Below are 21,451 nucleotides of genomic sequence, written 5' to 3'. Positions count from 1 at the left end.
CTTTGCATCTTTGTCCTTTGGGATAGAAGGCCATTCCTGATGCACTCTTTCATTCACTGCCAAGACAACTAAGGAGCCTGGAGAAGGTTGGGTGTAAAAATGTTCATAGCTTGAGAAGGAATATAGTACCTTCTCTCTGTCCTCTTAGCTGTCTGAGGCAGAGAGGATGGCATTTGCCACAAATATTTTGTAGATTCTAGAATGACTGTTTATAGGTAGAGCCAACCCTGTATGTCCACCAGCCTATGGGAACTCTCCTGAATATCGAGGCAGCTACTCTCGTTAGTAACCCCTGGTAGTGATCCTGAACAGGTGAAGAAACCTCAGACACTTCTACAGAATCCAGCATCAAGAGGAAGAACAGGTCCCATGGTGCTATATATAATTCCAGTGTTTTCCATATCAAGATATTTCCATGATGCTGCTGTTATTGCATCAAAGGGGTCAGAACTGCAATGGGGGTAGACAATCCTCAATGACTGAGAGCTGACAATTCTTGATGAGAAGAAATCAGTATCAGGGAGTACCTCTTTCCAGATGATACTCTATCTCCCAGTGCTTATTAGTGGACAGTACAGGGAACCTCAAACTTCTAGAGGAACTTGGCTTCTTTGGGGAATGCTATTCTGATACTCTGTGCTTCTTCTTCAGCACCAGAGAAGGGGAATGGTGCCTACTATAAGATGCAATGTCCAGAAGGGCACTCCTAACTGAGGTAGAAGTACTCAGGGCCTGCCCCAAGAGGGAAGGTTCAGCAGGTGGATGCAGGTGGCCTCCATACGGAGGTAATGCAGTCTCATCTCTGTCCTTTTTTGTCTGGGATCTGAAGTCCTGCAGATCTTGCAATGATCTCAAATGTGACCCTCTCTGAGGCACCTTAGGTACCTGAAATGAGAGTCACTCACCAGCACAGATTTTTTGAAGCTGCACAAGACTTATAGCCCAGAGACCGAAAAATATCCTGGTACCAGTTCCTTTTGTATACTAGGAATCAGATGCTCAAAGTTGTAATAGAAAATAAAGAAAACGTACACTTACAAGTACTACTATTTGCAGGAGAAAGATAAAAATCCATGAAGTGGGAGAAACCTCGGACTGCAACCTGACACACTCCAACTACCAATCATGGGTGATAAGAAGGAATTAAGGGAGGGACTAAGCAGCTCCCCTTTATACCCTTGTGCAGTGGTGCAAGAGTGCTAAGGATGTATGTGCTTCCCTAATGAATACTGCTAAGAGAGTCTCCGGCCCTGGTGCACTGGGCACACACATACCTGAAATGAAATGGACAGGTGCAATCACTCCAAAGCAGCACAGGAAACACTACTTTGGTAGTGGGTGAGCAAAATGACCTGTTTTTGGAGGGGAGAGGGGTTGCTATTTGAATCAGTAATTAACACCAAGAGATTCTAAATACAAAATGTACATATTTACTTTCAATTAAGTAACAAAAAAACAAAAAGAAAAAAACAAAACAGTACCAAGGCATGATTCTTTAAATAAATGCATTTGCCCTAAACAATAACTGCTAAGAGACAGATATTTTAAAATGTAAATGACCAGAAGGGTTAAACTGTTAACTCATTTTATAAAATGGAATGAAAGAGAATTAAGACACTTGAAAATTTTGTAGATGGTAAATACACATTTCAAAATACGTATCTTAAAATCATATTTTGCAGATAAATCTGTTAAAACATAAAGCAACCATCTGATGTATGTAAATGTACAAAGCTAAGATTAAATAAAGGCTCTTTTTGACAGTCATCTGGTCTATGGTAATACCTCAGTATCCTTCTGGTAAGCCTTGGTAAGCTTCTGGATTTCATTTTCTGATTCTGTGGCACGGACTTTCTCTTTCTCCCAGCAGTGAAGTACATTCTGCAGTTCCATTTTTAAAGTGCCTATTAAAGCCTCTCTGTCTGCACACTTAGTGCGTAGATGATTTAACTCTTCATTGGCATCAGCCAGATTATCCTGAGCTTCCTACAGAACAGACACACAAACTGAAAGGTTGGCAACAGTTTTACACCATACAGCATTACCTTGGCCAACATTCAGTATCCTTGGAAGCAAAGATCTATATAGAGAGATATTTTCAAAACAACCTAAAATAATCCATCTGCTTACTTCTAATGATAGACTGAAATTAAAATTTGACACTGTTTTCCTCTGGGAGTAGGGGAATAGTGTAGAGCAAAAGGACAAATCCTACAGGATTATTCCCTTTTCTCCCTTTTTAATCCATCTCCAAGGTCAAAGTCTTCATAATACAACTGCCTTCCTTTTGGGGCTGGGTTTGTCTCCTTACAGAGAGAGTATACAGTGTTCCTTCAGTTGAAAATCTGACAATATAAAGATACAGCCTCCTATAGATATAAGGAACTGGGTGGCCCTGATAAAAGGATACAGTACTTTTCTTCTGTAAATCATTGGTTCCAATGCAGCCCAGATTGGTAGCAACCAAGGACTGTTATCATCTTGTTTCATATTTAGTGGTCAATGTGAAATCAGAAATTGTACCAGTTGGTACAAATGTACCAACCAGCACTAAACCTCAGAAGACTTTTACAGCAAGAGGTAGCCTGCTAGGTGAGAATAGACACGCATGCTCTACCTCTTCTGTGAGCAGAGAACTTCTACTTCCAGGGCTGGTAATCTGACACCTTTCGTGACCACCAAGTTCATACGACCAAATCAACTTAATACTGAATATTGAAAGCATTTAGTTGAAATGTTTGCCTATAGGTTTTTAGATCATAAAATCACTTTTGTCTAATTGTGAAGTATACTATCAGTTGTTTACTAAGGTACTCATCACAACTGTATTTTCATATAATTTCTTAACAAAAATATTCAAATCCAAGAATAGGGCAACTTTCTTTAAGCAAGCTCTACCATGAAGAAATACTAGGCCAGGTTCTGTGCTGAGTTACACATTAAATTGAGTTTCTACAGATTTACACCTGTGTAACTCTGATCAGAAACTGGTTCACTATCTCAAAAGAGTGCCTATTAGAAAAAAAATAGTTGGTAGAATAGGTCTCATATAGAGTAGACATTTGCATTATAAAAAAAATCTGCAAAATCTTTAGGATGCTTTAAAAAAATGCATTGTGGCTGAAGCAAAAGTCTAGGAGGCAGAAATCAGGGCTCTATTGTCAGGTCTGCCACCAATTTCCTGTGTATTCCGGGGCAAGTCATTTGGGCCCTGATCCTCTAGGGTGCTGAGCAGTCTCAACTTCTAATGACTTCAAGGGGAGAAGTTGGTACTCAACACCTCACAGAATCTTATTGTTCATTAGTATCCTCCTCTACTCAAATCAGGAAAGTAGCACTTTACTTCACAGGGGTGTTCTGAATCTAAATTAATTAATGTTAGACAAGTTCAGTTCATAAAATGGAAGGCCACTGTGTTACTACCAATGAATGCTAACACAGTCTCTCAATAATAAATTGAAACAATGAAACACTGTATCTCCAGTAAAAGAATCTGAGAAACCTTGGGAGTGGCCACACTCAAACTTGGCAGTAATACAAAATGCTGCCAGCTGGAAGACAGAGTTTAACAGTGACCTCAGGACTTTCCTCGGTCCCTTGGTCACTGATGTACCCAGACATGACACACTACAAAAGAAAGACAAAAACAAATTCTAATTTGAAAAAGGCTATAAAATCAGAACTCCAGATATCCATGAGAAGTGCTTGTCTTAGAGATCAGCAATTTCTTATTAGCAGTAATTTAGGCCTATAGATCTCTCCAAATGTCAGGATTACCTAATATTTGGCGGGATTACACACAAAATTTGGCCATAATATCCATAATAATTTCACTGATATCTGTCTTTACTGTAAGTTTTGCACATTTCAAACCATGACTTTAAACTTTACAGTTCTGTAACTGAAAGCTTCCAAATGCTTTCAGATGAGATCCATATACATAATCTAAATGTACGTGATCAAATTTCCCACAGGTGCAGCCACTGAGATGAACAGAGGTCCATCCTCAGCTTTCTATTGATCTCTTTATATCCCCCTCAGTAAAACTGTAGAATTAATACATTCTCATTCCTGTTTGTCTGTTAGTTTTTTATCATGTGGCTGAAACACATTTTCCCCAGTAATACTAGAAAACTTTATTCTGAAGCAAATAATCTGACCATTACATGAAAAAGAAAAGTGAATATTTTAAAACTGAATTGTATTTTCATAAATAAGTGAATGAGTAATTAAGTGACAAATGTGAAAAATTATCAGACAGTTGAGCTGAAAAATATTTGAGGATAAATTTCATATGCACATTTTATGCATACAGAACAAAATATAAAAAACTAAAAGCTAGCAGAAAAAAATGTTGAGGATGAATTCAACACAGAAGAGCTACCCTTGCCAAACAAACAAGCACAAAATGATGAAGTAAGAGGACTATTCAAGGATCAGATCATCTGTTTAAACAGATATTACTTCACTAATGCAACCTTTGAAATGTTCACATAGGTAGGCTTATAACGTCTGTAGGCTTCAACCACTTGAGGTTTGACATTCTACTCAATAGAGAGAAGTGATACAAACACTTATTTTGAGATAACAGAGATAGATTGTATCTGCAGGATAATATGTTAAGTGAAACATACCAGAAATATATGTAGTATGTTAAGAAGTTACAGTTCATAAAAATATACCTTAAGGTCTTGACTTTGAGACCATATTTTTTGTTTGGATGAGTCAATCTCTTTTGTCATCTTCTCACATGAAGCTTTCATTTTCTTTAGCTGAGAAAAAAAGAAAAAAAACAGTTGGGAGTTGCGGAGGCTATGTAGGTACTTAAACGTAAAATAATATTGCCTATACAAATGTAAAACCAGAATGTATTAGAAAACTCTTCAGACATCAATTGTAAACAATTTAACAGATTACCACTAAACAAGTTTGATATATTAAATATTAATAATGATATTACAAATAAATAATAGCAGCAATAACCCCAAACCAAATTCACTATTGCTTTTGCCTGTGAACTCTCAAATGTCTGGGGGGAAAAAAGTCTTTGAAATGTGCCAGAAAATTTAAGAAATCCAGCTCCTAATGACTTTCAGGAAGCAAGTTTCAAAGTCAATAGCCCCTCCCAGAAAATGCCCTAAAAGCAGCATCCTCCCTCTTAAACTGAGGGGACTCCAGCTCATGCATTTCTGCTGATTGCAACAACAGCAGCATAACTCAAGGAGAGGCATAGTCTCTCAAGTCACCTAATCCCAAACTATTCAGGGCATTACAAGCACCTACTGATTGGAGCACTGGAGTTATGTGCCCTCTTCCAGATGCACTTTTCTGATAAACAGGTGGCCACAATATGTGCTAGATTCATCTTCCAGTTTCAGTGTATAGACCGACATAGCAGTCTAACAGTAATCTAATCTTGAGTGTCAAAAGGCACAAATAATGGTAGCCAAGTTTGTATGCGAAAGATACAAAGAGATAGGCAGAATATAGCGATCTTGGTCATTGCTGCCACCTGACCAGCCAGGAGTTGCACAGAACTCTGTAGTACATCTAAATTGTAAACACTTCACAAATGGCCACTGCATGTCTCCCTCAATCAGGGGTGCTGATATAATCCTTGCCTACTCTATTAGTTGCTTTCCCCAATTTACCAAAATTATTTCTCTCTTTCCCATACTGTGTTTCAGCCAGCCAGACCTCATCTACTCATCCCCCGAACTCATATAGACACGTGAAAGTGAATGCTCTAATTTTAATATTTACTAGCTCTACAGAAATTGAGAGTTATTAGCTCTTACGTTTATTTAGTAAATTAGAGCTAATATAATGTCACAAGTTCACCAAACAGGTCCAGACATATATGTAAAGCCAAATCATTGGTTACATCCATCTATGTGTGGGGTCCTGTCATAAGTCTATATCCTACAAAACTTAACAGAATTAAACAAGCCTAAAACCTTAGCGCTGCATATAAAAGCAAGTTATTTTTATTGGATGGTGTTCTTGATAATCCCTGAGAGTTTTATTCTAATATTAAAAGAGTTTTATTAGAAAACATGTCTAAGGACAAAATGCACAAAAAGCCAGAAGCAGCGGCATCTATGGGGAAAATCAAGGAGGAGAGAACACTGCCCTTTCTGTGTACCACGAGGGCATTCAGTGGTCTCTGGCTCCGCATGACAACTTCAGGGTCTGTCACATGCAGTTCTACTGGGAAGTCTTGTGGCAGGTCATCAGCTTGCGATTTATTTTCCTTGACAGTTCATTCTTCTTTCTGTCAGAGTACTCTCTTTGCTTTCTTAGCAGCCACCCCCTTGGCCTCCCCACTGCTGTCTCTGGCACTGTTTCACAACAAAGCACATTACTAAGCCAAAGCCTGCTGAGTAGACTTTTCAACTGTGCTGAGAATCATGTGACATTCATCCTCCCAAGTAACAATTCACTGTGGGTAATGTGCTCCTAGTTATTCTTCAGCTTCTAGACCTGGGCCTCAAAAGAGATTCATAAACTACTAAACACATTGGTTATCTTATCTCACTGCAGAGACTTAACAGTGCTTGCTGTTTACAGAAGTATAATTGTTTCTGTGGTCACTTATTCTTGTGCCCCTTGAACAAATCTCAGAGGACTTGACAGAGATTATTTTTCCCCAATAAAAACAGCAAAGTTAATATGATTTATTTCAAATGTAATGAGTGACTGGATAAACAATAAGTTTATCAAACAAAAGACAAAGCTTAGGAATAGAAAAAAAATAAAATACTGACACATTTCAGTGCTTTGCCAATTTTATGTACAATTAAAGGACTTAGAGAAGATGTAGTTAACTGCTCTCTACTGTGTTTAAACCTACATTTCATAAAACATTTTAAACCCAAGAGGATTAACCAAATCACATTAGCAATATAAATAAGAAAATAAATACAAGACAGACTTTTCAGCCAGTGACTAAAAGCCTCTAGGACTGCATGAAAAATACATTTTTTTAAAATAGAAATGTTTGTTACTGTTCTTTTTTTACCTTTAGAAAAGTATAATGCAGATATCTCTTCCTCTGTATGACATAAAAAAACCCAAACCATGAAATTTAACAATCTTCATCAATAACACAACTGATCTCTGAAAATAACGTTACTTTTCTTGTGGGGCCCCTCACATTTACACAACTGATACCAATGCACGTTAAAATTCAAGTACTACATTGCATTTTTAAAATACTTACGTCACCTTTTACCTAAAGCCCTAGATGGAGGATGGAAAGTGTCATATTTCTGTGTAAGTTTACTGAAAACAGCTCAAAATAAAAATATATAAACTATTTTTTCTATTTAAGTGGAACATTACTGTAGGGCAAGCTTAGGAAGAGTAGTGACAGAGATTATTTCTTTTTAGTATCCATGTAGCTGTCAACTCAACATTCCCAATCTTTTGACCTTTGTAACAAGTGAGGAATACGTACTGTTGCAGGCCGAAGGCTATATTTATGGAGCCAAACAGTGCAAATGTTACCTCATTAGATGTATCTTCCAGCTTGTTCTGGTAATCTGTCAAGGTATTCCTCAAAGTCTCAAGGACAACAGAGAGGCTTGGAGGTTTATCTTTGTCCTTGCGACTGCCTGAAGAAAAATTACAAAATGAAAATAAAGCCCTTAAAGTCACAGAGAGACAGAGAACTGCTCAGACTGGAACAGAGATATTAAAATTAGTTAGGGCTGCTACAGTAACAATACAGAACATTGAACAGCAGCCTTGTTCTCCCTACAGCATACAGTTTCATGTCAAATATAGCTAAATAACTGCTTGTATGAGAGCTGTTGTACAACAAAGTTGCAATCTCCAGTTAATACTTGCAGTTATCATCCAACTAATGGACTCTATATCCAGTTTGAGGTATGTAGCTTAGTGATTATTAGGGCTATATGTCATTCAGTCAGATCACCAACCATTTACACTGCACAGGGACACACTTTGCAAAAACATCTTGTATTAAGTTAAGCAGATTGCACTTTTCCTGCATTATTTTGGTGTCTTCTGACCAAGCGTGCATTTTGTAATGTAGTAATACATCACTTACTCAACAAACCTTTGCTGAGCCAAAGATCACATGACGTTGTTATGCTTGGAAAGGTCTTAAAACTCTTTAAATGTTCTTGAATTCCAGTCCAAAAGGAAACAACACAGATTTTTTATTATCTGTCTGTGCATTCCTACATAATGTTTCAATTACAAATCTTAAAGCTGATATATCCATTATATGTACATTATACGTATTTATTAAACCCTTAAGCTACAACTTCTGCTCTAGTTGACTTAACTAGGGTCATATGCACAAAAATAGTTTACATTGTTGCCTTCAAAATGATTTCTGAAAACAAGAACAATTTTATATCGATCACGTATTCATAAGTTGCCAACTGAATAACAGCAACAATAATAATAATTATATCATTTGCATATCACCTCTTTACAGAGATCTAAACTCCCTTTATAAACATGAACTAGCCCTCAATCCCTAGTATTGCCCTTATTTTACAGAAGGAGCCACTGAGAAGCAAAGAGGTTAAAGAACATGATTTTCAGAGATGCTAAGCACCAACACCACTGCAGTCAACAGAAGCTACAGTTGCTCAGCATGTCTGAAAAAAATCAGACCCTGAGCAACTTTTCCAGCATAACACAGCAAGTAAGGACACAGACTGTGTCTTGTATTCTAAACCTATCCATTAGACCAGCCACAACTTTCTATAAAACTATAGTTGCAGGAGCATCCTATCTTTTGACTATTTTAAAATCTTAGTTTAGTTTTTTCTAATAAAAAATGGAAGGGTAAGTATCACTTAACCAGATGTGAAGCATTAAACAAAGCCTGTCTTTGGATACTCACATGGAGCACCAACTGCAGTCAATGGAAACATCACATATGCATGCAAAAATCAGAATATTGCCCACAACCACTTTAAAATTGAAATGTGAAGAGTAATTTCCCTTTTTTAATCACTTCAGGAAGTACAGAATAGGGCTTTAAGAGGTATTTCACTCTTGGACACACTAACTTTTCACTTTTATTTCTTAGTCCATCTTTATTACCATAGTCACACTTTGTGTTAAAACAAATGCTGATTTGCGTTAGGGCTTAGAGCGCAAATTGCTTTATCCTCTGTTTCCGGAAGTTGGTGAGAATGCTATCCTAGGGCCAAATTCTGCACTATGATCAACACAAAATTTTCCAGTTAATTCAATGGGATGGGAAATGTGCATGCATATCCCAAGGCATAATTCTGTTCTAAGGTTATCGTTATCACAGTCTATTTTGGTCACTTTTTCAACATTAAGAAAAAAATTAGACTAAAAATAAATTATGGACTAGATATGCCATCCTTGCTCTATTATTTGTATTACTGTAACACCTAGAGGCCACCTCAACTTAAACCAGGCCCCACTGTTCTAAGATATAATCCCTGCCCCACAGCATTTATAAATTAAATAGTCGAGACAGACAGAGGGTGAAGCAGAGGGACAGAGAGGAGAAGTGACTGCTCAGAGTCACATAGCAGGTCAGTAGCAGAACTGGGAACAGAAACCAAATCTCCTGAGTCCCAGCCTAGTGCCCTAGCCCTGGACTAAAACGTCTCTTCTGGAGTACGCAAATACTGCACAAGCTGGCCCATTGAGTTCTTGTGGCATAGGGTATTAATCAACATAAGTAAGGGTAGAAGAATCTGACCATATATGATAAGGTTAGATTTTATTTAGATTTAAGAAAGATATCCCATCCTTAAATTATCCAGCCGTGCTTAAGTAATGTAAAATCCCAGTATTGGAGGAAATTACAGAGTATTCAAGTCCCTTTGTTTTGCATCGCCCAGATCACATGGCAAGCAACCCTAAATTCCACAACGTCATTACATTCTACAGCAACATTAATACTTGCATAGCCATTAAATATTGTTCATGCTCATCCCTCCCACCACTACAAGAACTCATACGAAACTATGGCTCACAATATTTTCATTTGTCACTTATTTTGGATGATGTGTTTTTTGCTGAGTTTTCCAAGTGATCCAACTCCACTCTCCAAGCTTCAAACCCTGCAGTGCCGTCTAGGAGGCAAGTCTCAGAACTGCCTTCTCCAACACATAAGCCTTGGAAACAGCAGTTTGTAACCAGCTTCAGAAACTCATCACCCTGGCTGCTGAACTCTTCTCCAGGCAGCCCAGCCCATCGTACCCGATTCCCTCTGACTAACTACAAGCTAAACTATCTGTCTGGTTCCATGGAACAGTGCAGGGAGCACACAACATAAACCAATTATCACCCCTTTGTGGGGAAAGCTGCAGGCAGGGCCCAGTTGGGCCATGAGACAGAAAACAAAATCAGGTGCTTGACTGTAGCAAAGTGCGGAATACTATGACATCTTAGAAAAATGTCAAATTCTACAGTGCTCTTATTGAGATGAATGGGTCAGTTCACACTGTGTAAAGCTACTGTTTCAGGCTCTCTGCTGACTTAGGTGAGCAACACTCCATGAGATTACACTTGTTCATGCCAACCCTCAAAATGATAACTGGGAATTTTTAATCAATCAATATAATTAATACATAATCTATAGATCAGGCTACACAAGTTCATCTCCAAAACCTTATGGGCTAAAAATTATTTTTTAAATGAAAGCTAATATTCTGTAGTACAATTCTGTGACTGAAATCACAGAATATATCCCCTCCAAAGTATCCCACACATGGTACAAGAAGTATAACAAGATGAACTGATGAAAAATTATCAGCTAAATTTCATGGCTTTAAAAGTGACCGGGGTGGGGGAGTGGGTTTGTGACTTTTTTTGCTTTATGAAAAATTGTTTAAGTTTTCCTGCTTGTTTTTACTTTAGAAATATCAGGAGTGTCAAATCTCCTCTTGTTTTGCTAGAGAAGTCCCGTGAAGAACCCAAAGAGACTGGAAGATCTCTCCTCTCAGCCCTTAAGTGAAAGGACAGGACTGATGAATCTTTAACAAAACAGCATTTCTTTCAACTAGTTGACAGATGTCTGAATTAAACAGATGTTTAAAAACAAAACAAAAAAGACATTTTAAAACCGTTTGTCTTCAGAGGAAAGTTATACTAGTATAAGATACGGTCTGAATTTAAACTGATATTATTATTATTATTTATATTACAGTTATGTCGCTTGGGAAGGGGGTTGAGTTAAACAAAAAGAACTACTCTTATAGTGGAGTAAGTGTCCACCTGGGTGGTTATACTAGGATAACTATACCTGTATAACTGGTAAAACTTTGCCAAGTAGACAAAGCCTAAGACTCTCTTCCCTTCTGTTCAGGTTTCAATATGTCAGAACCCCACTGCTTCTCAAGTTCTCCAACACAAAGAGAGAACTCAATGTTTGACACTTTTATATTGTTAAAAAGTGGTCTTTAAAATACCCTTTAAAAACCAAAATTCCTTGAGGCCTTTCTTTTTACATCATAAAGAAACAGAAAGAACACAGTCTTTCCCCCTTCACAGGTCATCTTTAAAAGAGCAAGCATCCATTCCAGCAACATTTGTTTCTCATCTTCTGACACAGAACAGTCATAGCTGGTGCAGAAATGTGATAAATCAGTCTCTCTCAGGTATGGCTCACATGAGGAAGTTCTGATGCACCACTTCCAGGAGTCAACCATTGGGAGTTTATGATCAACTGAGTATGTCTGCAGTTGATTCTCCTTCCCTGCTATGTAACTGGCCACTAGGAACATCTAGTAGGACTATGCCAACTCTCAATCCTTGAGCAGGGGTGCTGGAACAATTTTTATACTGGGGATGCTGAGAGCCTTGAACCAAACTGTAAGCCCGGTATATAATGGAAACCACTTCAAGCCGGGGGGTGTGATAGACCCCGAACACCCCTAGTTCCAGCACCTATGTCATTGAGGACTTTGTTCTTCAATCCTTGTTGATGTTATGCTGCTGTTCCCAAAATATGATCCATGGATCACTGGTGGCCCATGAAGCCCTTGCTGTTGATTTGTGCAGAGTAGGCAGATAACATCGTGCTAGCTCTCCTAATTTCCAGCTGGTTTCTACGTTAGACCATAAGGAAGTATTAAAAGCTCCAACTTTTTATTTTTATTGGTCCTAGATTTTCTGCAAGTCCACTTCACAGAGCAATAGTGTCTCTTTGTGGGCATGAAAGAAATAATAGAAACAGCAATATTAGACAAACATATACAAGAAGAAAAAGCAGGTAAGAAGAAAGCAAAACATCTTTGAAAATACTACAATACGATCAATTGAAAAGTGCAGTGAACCTGCAGGACAAACTGTAGAATTTTACTGTTTGTCTCCCCTCAAACTAGAACGACGCTTTTGAGGTTTCAGCGTTTGCTATGAGGACCCCCTTGCAGCAGCAAATCAGACTTATTCTGCAAAGGAGCAACTCTCTACAGCTGCTTTTGAAGCTTTAAAATTTTTTATTTTTAGATGTCTTATTTTTAAAGGTGGGAGTAAATAAAGTGCATTAAAAACATAAACTACTGAATTCCCACTAAGAGGGAAACATGGGATCAGATCGGATCACTCCTTGTGATACTTACCATCAAGGGGATGAGAAGAATGGAAAACCTGTTCAAAGTACTATAAATTGCTTAGGAACTGCCCCTTAGTAACAGCAGCAGACCCCCTCCCTTTAACCCTGCAAAAGCTCCTTTGTGCAAGAGAAGCACCACAGGCTTGAGAGGAGACTGGGAAAGGCTGCTCTAAATGGTACAAAATCCCAGTGAACCTATGGGGAAATACCCATAGGAGTTAATGTTGACGCTTTCGGCCTTAATTCTCACCGGTTCCCACTATGCACCTGGAAACTGACTGTGAGGATTTATCTGGCCCAAGTGCAGGTGAGGAGGTCATAGCATCACAGTTCCAGATGAAGCCAGGCTTTTATGGGAAACAGGGGAAGCCCCAGAAATATCAGAAAGGGGTCTAGTGCTCTTCCACTCAACTTTCCTTGTCCAAAGCTTTTTATCTGGAGTGACATTTGTCACAGTTCAGGGCAACTGCACATGTATTTCCTCGTAGTGGTTCAGCAAGGGCGCTCACGCTCAGGGATTCCAGCTCCCCAACCATTGCCTTTCTGGGTGGAAATACATGTTTCTCTCCTTTCTGACTGGCGTATTTCTAGACTGCACAGTTCCCTGCCTTCACTGTGTATTTCCCAGCACAGACAGGTTGCCCAAGGACACCTACTTGCTTTCTCTTTAGAGATGGATACAAGTGTAACTACTACAGATATAAATACCATACAGATTTCTATGCAAGCCTACTTCATTCTTAAGGTAAAAAGCATTACAGAGAAAACACTAAAAACAATAAAAGAACCTACACTCATGCTAATAAGATTACTAGAATTAATTGCAACCATAACATGGATTCTGGCTGGCCTGGTCCTTCCGGCCTTACCCTAAGGATTGGGGCCCTCTGTGGACCAGGGATTTGCTGGATCAGGAAGAAGGCCATATGCTAGTTTAAAGCCAGGCTATTTATCTAAACCCCCTTTCTTAATTGGTGGTTCCTGGAGAATCCACTTCAAAATAGTATATGCACACCTTTCTATGGGGGTGGCTTCTTTGAAGATGTTACAACCTGAGTCAATTTGCCTAATCAGCCCCTGTTGTCCTTCAGATGGAAATACATACAATTCCACAATAACGCATACACAATTGTTTTTTTAATACAATGAACTCCAAAGATGTTAAAACTAATTCATTAAGGTTTAAGTTAATTCAGTAAAGTTCATTCAGGATATTGTAGGAAATTATCAGTCTGTCACAACGTTATTTGGCCAAAAATGCAGAGAAAATAAAGGGGGGAAAAAAAAAAAATCAATGAAAGGCTGCCACATCATCCCTCAATGTATCTTGTTGCTAGATATTGCAGAAATGCAGATATAATTTATATAGCACCACATAGCACATTAGGTTTAACATGAACTTAAATAAACCCCTTTTCTCAACATGTTTTACCTATTTTTGTAAAAAGTACACTTCTACCTCAATATAACGCGACTCGATATAACACGAATTCGGATATAACGCGGTAAAGCAGCGCTCCGGGGGGGGAGAGGGGGCGCTGCGCACTCCGGTGGATCAAAGCAAGTTCAATATAACGCGGTTTCACCTATAACGCGGTAAGATTTTTTGGATCCTGAGGACAGCGTTATATCGAGGTAGAGTTGTAATTCCTAAGATTATTATAACCAAGATTAGAGGAAAATATTTCTTTATTTATTCAGTTCATCTACTGTGTGTGTTTGACAGCACTTTGTGAATACTTTGTTTGACTGGTTCCCTTGTATAGGAATGTGCATGTTCCATACACCAACCAGAAAGAAAAACATTTTTTTTTTTAAAAGAAGAACATAAGATTGTAAAAATCACAAAAACTGACAGGGGAAATAACGGTCAGCTGTAGTACCTAAAACTACTTTTACCCCCTTTTTAAAAATAAATTTACTAGATTTCAAATTAATGGTGTCTCAATAATTCCTGTTTATCTCAGTCCCCATCTCAATTGTAGAGTAGTATATGTTACAGATAATACCATATAATGTATATGGTAGAGTGATGCTAAATCTTCAATTTCAGATTTTTATACTAATCGGAAAAATATTTACCGGTATGCTGTTTGAAATTAAATGAATGCAACTCAGTTAGAGTACGAAGTACTGCTATAAAGAGAACTGTGTTACATCCTGTGTCCTACATAACCTTTGTGAATATGTGACCTTTAAGTTGCTGAAGGTTGCCTCAGAATTTGGCTCAGTTCAGTCAAAACATCTGTTCCCCTTGCAGGTAGACTGTAAAGACTTTTTTCTCAGTTGGATTTAGAGCACAGCAAGTGAGCCCTTTTCTGACCGATCAGATAGATCCCAGCACTTGTAAATCAAGTTCTGGGCTGACAACAGCAGGTCCACATTCCGTCACCCTTTCTCAGCTAGCGAGGCCACTTGACTGCTGTGAGAACTGCTCTCATCATGTCATCAAATCAAAGCATGTTGAGAAGAGGGAATGCAAGAGGCATCTGCAGAATTCCCACAATGTAGTGACTTTGGAACACTGACAGATGCATCTGTCATTTTATACCTTCAACTAACCTGCTGTCCGCTGGCTTGACATAGTAAAGCTGTCCAAGAGTAACTCCAGTTCTCTCACATTGTTTTCACACATCTCTGTTAGGAAGGCCTGGCGTTTCTTGGCCTTTGTTTGACAGGGGGATGGGTGAAGGAAAAAAAAATATTAAAGTGGTAAACAAAAAAAAGACTTGTGTTACAATTAACATTTTTACTGTAGGACAAATTATACAAAAAGACACATTGCACATCATTACTTTTTCCTGAAATCAAGCGGGTACAACATGACGGTACAAACAGCTAAAACAGTGTTTCAGTGTGACTTAACATGCATTTGGGATAAAAACCAGGGGAGGGGTGTGTGGGCCCTTCAAGCAGTCAGAATTAGTAAAGTTTCAAAGAGTATAGTAATTTTCTCTTCCTGCCATAAAAATCGTTATCTGCTGCCTATGTACACAAACAACAAAGTTAATTGTTGCACTGTGCAAGGACATCTGGAAAGGCACAATGCTTCTGACAAGATGGGATGGAAATCAAGGATCTGCTGCTTTGGAAAAGCCCATACCTATTGTAGTTGCAAGCTGCCAAGTGCAATTGTTAACTATATTCTCCTTGCTAGATAGTGGTTTCTTTAACTAGAAAGCAGAGTTTTTGAGATTGATGTCCCAGAAGCAACGGAATAATGGAGAACACTTCAACTCCCAGCACTGGATTTTCTTTCAATAAGCTTTTCACTGGGGGACCTTGTGGGTAGGCTGTTGTTCAAACTATAGGGCTGGTCCTATTTCGAGGGCCAGTTTAATATTAAAGTGTATGAAAAGATTTAGAATAAAATAAAATTGCAAATAATGGTTATGTCACATCGATTATTGTTTCTTCTTCAAAGGGCAGCCCAGCATCCAACTTGAGTAGACGGGCTGGGCAGTGGGCAGATCAATGGGAAAGGCACCCTTCCCACAAGCCAGTCTAATAGTTGCACAGACAATCCACAAAGGCTGCTTCAGCCCATCAGCTGATTTAGCACCATACTCCACTATCACTGGGGAAGAGTGGGAGGATCAGCATAGCAGTAGGCCCTGTGGCCACACCCTCCATCCACACCTCATATCACACTTTTCCCTCCTCTGTGCAGCAGACCCTGCAGACATGAAGGAGGGGCTAGATTTGTAATTGCAAGAGTTTAGATAAGTAAACTTATTATGTAGTTACAAATATTGAGGTACCATATGACATGTTTTCTTTTCATATGAAAAATATTTAAAGAATATTAATAAAATGTGAATTTAATATTTCACACTTAGTTCAGGAGCACATTAAGCACTTGACACTGGCCAAATATGCACTCATTAATGTCAGGAATGATTCAGAGCCCACAGCACAGCAAGTTTCTGGGAAGCTTAACAAGTGTAGCTGGCCTGTCCTAGGCTGCTTGCTTGGCTGCACCACCTCATTGACGGGAAGAGTCAGCTGACTAGCTCTAAAGCCCAGCAGCAGCAGTTCAGCAGCTGCTCAAAACATTTGCACATGGCTGTGATAGCTCCTGAGCCTGCTTGCCCCAGACTTGCTCCTACCTTGTTCCAGTCCCACTCCTCTCCTACTTTTAATTCTGACCCAGTCCTGTCCTTGCCTCAAACCTTATCCTGCCCCTGCTTTGTCTCACTCAAGGTAACCCAGCTCTGATGCTCAACTCCAATTCCTGAATTCTGACTTTGGCTCTGACCCTCGGCTCTGGCATTTGGACTTTGACTCTGGCTCTGACCCTGGACGCCTATTACTGGCTATCGACTCCTGCTCCAACCACTAGGCATGACCACCCATGTCCCGATCTCTGACAATTAAGCTTAAATTTGTTAATACTGTACAAGTTAAGCAAGAGCCATTGCCATTCACTGTCATTAGGCTATATTGGGATATTCACAGGAATACTAAGGCCTCAATCCAGCAAAGTATTTGTGGATGCACTTAACTTTAAGCACATATCACTTACTTCACTCTGGTACATCCAGATTCAGTAGAATATAAGGCCTGGCCTATGCTACAAAGCTTTGCTGGCACAGCTATGTAAGCTAGGAGTGCTGGGGGGGGTGAAATCACACTACTAGCTGACACAGCTATGCCGACAAAAACCCCGGTTTCATAGATGCAACTATGCCAACATAAGAGTGCGTCTGTTGACATAGCTAGTGTCATGTGGAGAGGTGGTTTAGCTTTGCTGGCAGAAGAACTCCTGTTGGCTTACGCTGTTTTCCACAAACTGTCGGCATTGCTATATCAGCATAGCTATACCAGTCAAGGCTCTGTAATGTAGACATTCCCTGAGTATATTATATTAATATTCTGTTAAATATTAATCTGCCAAAAGAACCCTCTAACTTTAGTTACTTAATTTTTAAAACATATGCTACATATGCATATAGTAGCATTTAAGAGCTCAGCCCTCATGAGAAACAATGGGAATTTCTACACTGCGATAAAAAAACCTGTGGCACCAAGTCTCAGAGCCTGGGTCAGCTGACACAGGTGCTGGGTCAGCATCTGGACTTCAGCCCAAGCCCAGGCTCTGAGACTCCACAAGGGAGGAGGGTCTCAGAGCTGTGGCTATGCTGCGGGTCTTTTATTGCAGTGTAGATGTATCCAATGGGAGTTTCAGGTGCACAGGAGTACTTCTGAAAGCTACTGAAGCTTCCAGATGACTATAATCAAATATTTATATTATGGTAGCACCCAGAGGCCTCAGCAAGAATGGGGCCATTGTGCTAGTCCCTGTCTAAATGAATATGTAGACATGGTCTCTGCCAAAGAGTTTACAATTAAAGAAGTCCATAGTCAAAAAATGACATCTGTCTGGACAACAAGTGGGAAAGGATTAAGTCAGAAGTAAGCAATAATTAAAAGTACCCTTTTCATAACATCTTTGTAATGAAGGGGTGGTGAAGAAAGAAGGTCCATATCTCCTATTTCTGATCCTGACCAGTTACTCATTATTTATCTTCTGTTCTAAAATTATGATTCACTATTTGAATAAATTTTCCTTCCTATTTGTTCATAGCACAGGAAGTTTACTTTCCATAGCCCCAAGAAAATTCTACTATATTGTCTATTACATACAAACCAACACACTACTACTTATCCAAGGATCCAATCAGTTTTTCCAATGTGGGAAATGTCGGCCCCCAAAAAGCTCTCTTATGAGCTGATAGCATATCATTGGCAAACAAGGACAAATATATGCAATTTTCTGCTGTGTTCTCCCCTATTCAGTTTAAATATTTTATAAAATGTGTTTTACTGTTTCAATTTTAATTATATGTGCTGTATATCTACTAATATATTATTCATGTGCGTTTCAGTGTTAGGTCCCCTGTAGCATTTACATGGGTTTCCTTATGTGATAGTTTGTACTATACTTCACAAAGAATTTCCAACACAACTGAAATCCATATATACACAAGTGCTTGTATTTGCAGAACGCCAATACAAATATATTGTAAAGGATTATCTTTTCCACAGGATGCAAATACATTAGAAGGATTTACCTTACAGTGCATACTATCAATAGGAAAATATAACAGTATGGTCAATATCACAGTAAGAGAAATGCTTTCTTTTTAATATAAGCCACTTTAGTACAGACAAGGTCATACTGAATCTAGCCCACAGAAAAGTCTTTTTATAAGCATGCCTAAACAAATGTACTTTTTTTCCCCCGAGCCTTCCATTTTTTTAAATTCACCACATTTTAGTCAGTACATTCGGTCTTCATCGTTTCTCTGTACTCACATTTGCTAGCTGTGTCCATAAGTCTCCATGCCAATTTCAGTATCTATTTTTCAATTGCAGTAAAGATCAAAAGGAAATTCCTTAAACTAGCCAGATCTTCTATATTTTACACACAAACAATTTAGTTTCCTTCCTTTCTAACTCCTGTTCCAGTTCCCTCTCCCCCATCATTGCAGCCTATGATTTTTTTTCCTTAAATTTGCAAAGTGGAAAACCTAAGCATAGATGTGAATGTGCACTGCAGAGAATATACCAAAGGGTTTCTCAGTTTCCTAATGCATGTACTTAATGAGAATGAGTAAGGTTCTACACTACAGCCTGACCTCGGCTGGGTGTATTCATGGTGCCCCCACGAGTTTTTGCAAGATCTAAGCTTTCATTTACATTTTTAAAAATGTTTCTAGTCCTTATGCTTGTAAAGATATTTTTCTGAGTACTGAGTCTGCAAGTCGGGTTGCCAGATGTCCAGTTTTTGACCGGAATGCCTGGTCAAAAAGGCACCGTTGTGGCTCCGGTTGGCACCGCCAACTGGGCCGTTAAAAGTCCGGTCGGTGGTGTATTGGGGACCCGGGGCTAAGGCAGGCTCCCTACCTGCCTTGGTTCCGTGTAGATCCCGGAAACGGCTGCCAGGCCTCTGTGGCCCGTAGGCGCATGAGTGGCCAAGGAGGCTCCGCACAATGATCCCGCCCCCAGCGCCGGCTCCACAGATCCCATTTGTTGGCAACCGCAACCAATGGGAGCTGTGGGGGTGGCATGAAGGTAGTGTGCAGAGCCTCCCTGGCTGCCCATGCACTTAGGGGATGCAGGGACCTGGTGGCTGCTTCCTGGGAGCTGCAGTAAGTGCTGCTGGGACCCCGCATCTCAGACCCCCTCCCACACCCCAACCACCTAGTCCAGCCCAGAGTCCCTCACGCATCCAAACTCCCTCCTGGAGCCTGCACCCTGCTCCTCCCCACACACATTCCAACCCCTGCCCTAGCCCTGGGCTCCCTCCTGCTCCCCAAACTCCTCATCCCTGGCCCCACCCCAGAGCCCACAACCCCAGCTGGAGCCCTCATCCCCCCACACACCCCAACTTCCTAATCCAGCACAGAGCCCTCTCCTGCACCCCAAACCCATCATGCCCAGCCCCACCCCAGAGCCCGCACCCGCAGCCCACACTCCCTTCCCACACCCCAACCCCCTGCCCCAGTCCGGTGAAAGTGAGTGATAGTGGGGAAGAGCGAGAGACGGAGGGAGGAGGGCTGGAGTGAGCAGGGGTGGGGCCTTGGGGAAGGGGCGGGGCCTCAGGGAAGGGGCAAGGAAGGGGTGTTCGGTTTTGTGCAATTAGAAAGTTGGCATCCCTATCTGCAAGTAGAAGCAATAGTTCTAAGACCAGTGCTGCTCCGTAGGAAATTCCTTAGTTGAGGAAGGAGTAAACGCAACAGAGCTACACTAGGTCCCTCGTGTGAGAGGACAAGAAATTCAGGGGGACTCCACATGAAGGAGGGATTTAGGGCATGTCTACACTACAAACTAAAGTCAACCTATGTTAGTTCAACTTACAGCCACCACAGTAATTACTGTGGTTTTTCATGTCCACACTTCCTCCTTCTGTCAGTGGTGCGCGTCCTCACCAGGAGCACGTCCTCACCAGGAGCGCTTCCACAGACTTAAGAGGGGCAGTGAGAGGGCCTGAGAGCCCGGGCTCTCAGCCCCCCACTCCCTACTGGGAGCCTGGCTGCCGCCAGGGCTCTCAGCTCCCCACTCCCTCCATCTCCTTGGAAAATCCCACCATTGAGTAAGAAAGTAATACAATAATGTATTTATACATCAAACTTTTTAAGGGTTAACCACCTAAACTAAAATTCCACAAGATGGCTGCAACTTTGGTTGGAGATTTATGCCAGTGCACTACAAACCCAAGATACACCTCTAGGGAAGAACAGTATGATAGAAGAAATCATTACACTAAAATTGGTTTTATATAGCAAAATTTCCCAAAGGTGGCTCCTTAAGTTTTACCAGTTAACATTTCATGTGTACAAATTACAGGTACAAGTCCCACATCTGCACATGCAATTTTTTACCTGAATAAATAACCATTTGTACATGCAATTACATATATTTTTCAGGTGCAATTTAGATGCACAACTTCAAAAATTTGGCCATCTCTGTTTGAGAGACCTCTGTTTTTCACTAAGGCTTCGATTCAGAAAAGCACTTAAACAAGCAGTTAAGTCTATCCTATGCAGGACAGCACTTAGGCATGTACTTAACCTCAATGGGACAAACACATGTTGAACATGTCATCCTGAATATGAATGCTTTTCTGAATCAGAGCCTAAATAATAGAGCAACAAGTATGTGTGTATTGTAGGTACTCTATAACTCCAGAGGATGGCTTCCGTTAGGATAAAAGAAACAAGAATTATGCTAGATTGGTTTTTATAGTCAGCAGGACTCTTCAATTGAATAAGAATGCCCCCTCCCAAGTTTTAAAAACCCGACAAAATCTTGGACAGGTCCAGCAGAGAATAGAATAAGTAATTTTTTTTCTGGATTAATATC

At 40.0% G+C, this 21,451-nt stretch overlaps 1 protein-coding gene across 2 annotated transcripts in view; it reads right to left on the bottom strand.

The window, feature by feature from the left end:
• CCDC171 (coiled-coil domain containing 171) overlaps positions 1–21,451 on the bottom strand; it is a 215,773-nt gene that overhangs the window by 127,242 nt on the left and 67,080 nt on the right. For both annotated transcript variants that reach the window (XM_024211088.2, XM_029911722.1), the window contains 4 exons: positions 15,146–15,248; positions 7,510–7,616; positions 4,683–4,772; positions 1,786–1,986 (listed from right to left, as the gene is read on the bottom strand). In XM_024211088.2, coding sequence (XP_024066856.1) covers positions 1,786–1,986; positions 4,683–4,772; positions 7,510–7,616; positions 15,146–15,248 — 501 coding nt within the window. The remainder of the gene's footprint in view (positions 1–1,785; positions 1,987–4,682; positions 4,773–7,509; positions 7,617–15,145; positions 15,249–21,451) is intronic.

This window comes from Terrapene carolina, unplaced genomic scaffold, assembly GCF_002925995.2.
Source record: "Terrapene carolina triunguis isolate 2854851 unplaced genomic scaffold, T_m_triunguis-2.0 Scaffold113, whole genome shotgun sequence".
NCBI lineage: Eukaryota > Metazoa > Chordata > Testudines > Emydidae > Terrapene > Terrapene triunguis.
This window is presented reverse-complemented; position numbering and strand designations above follow the sequence as displayed.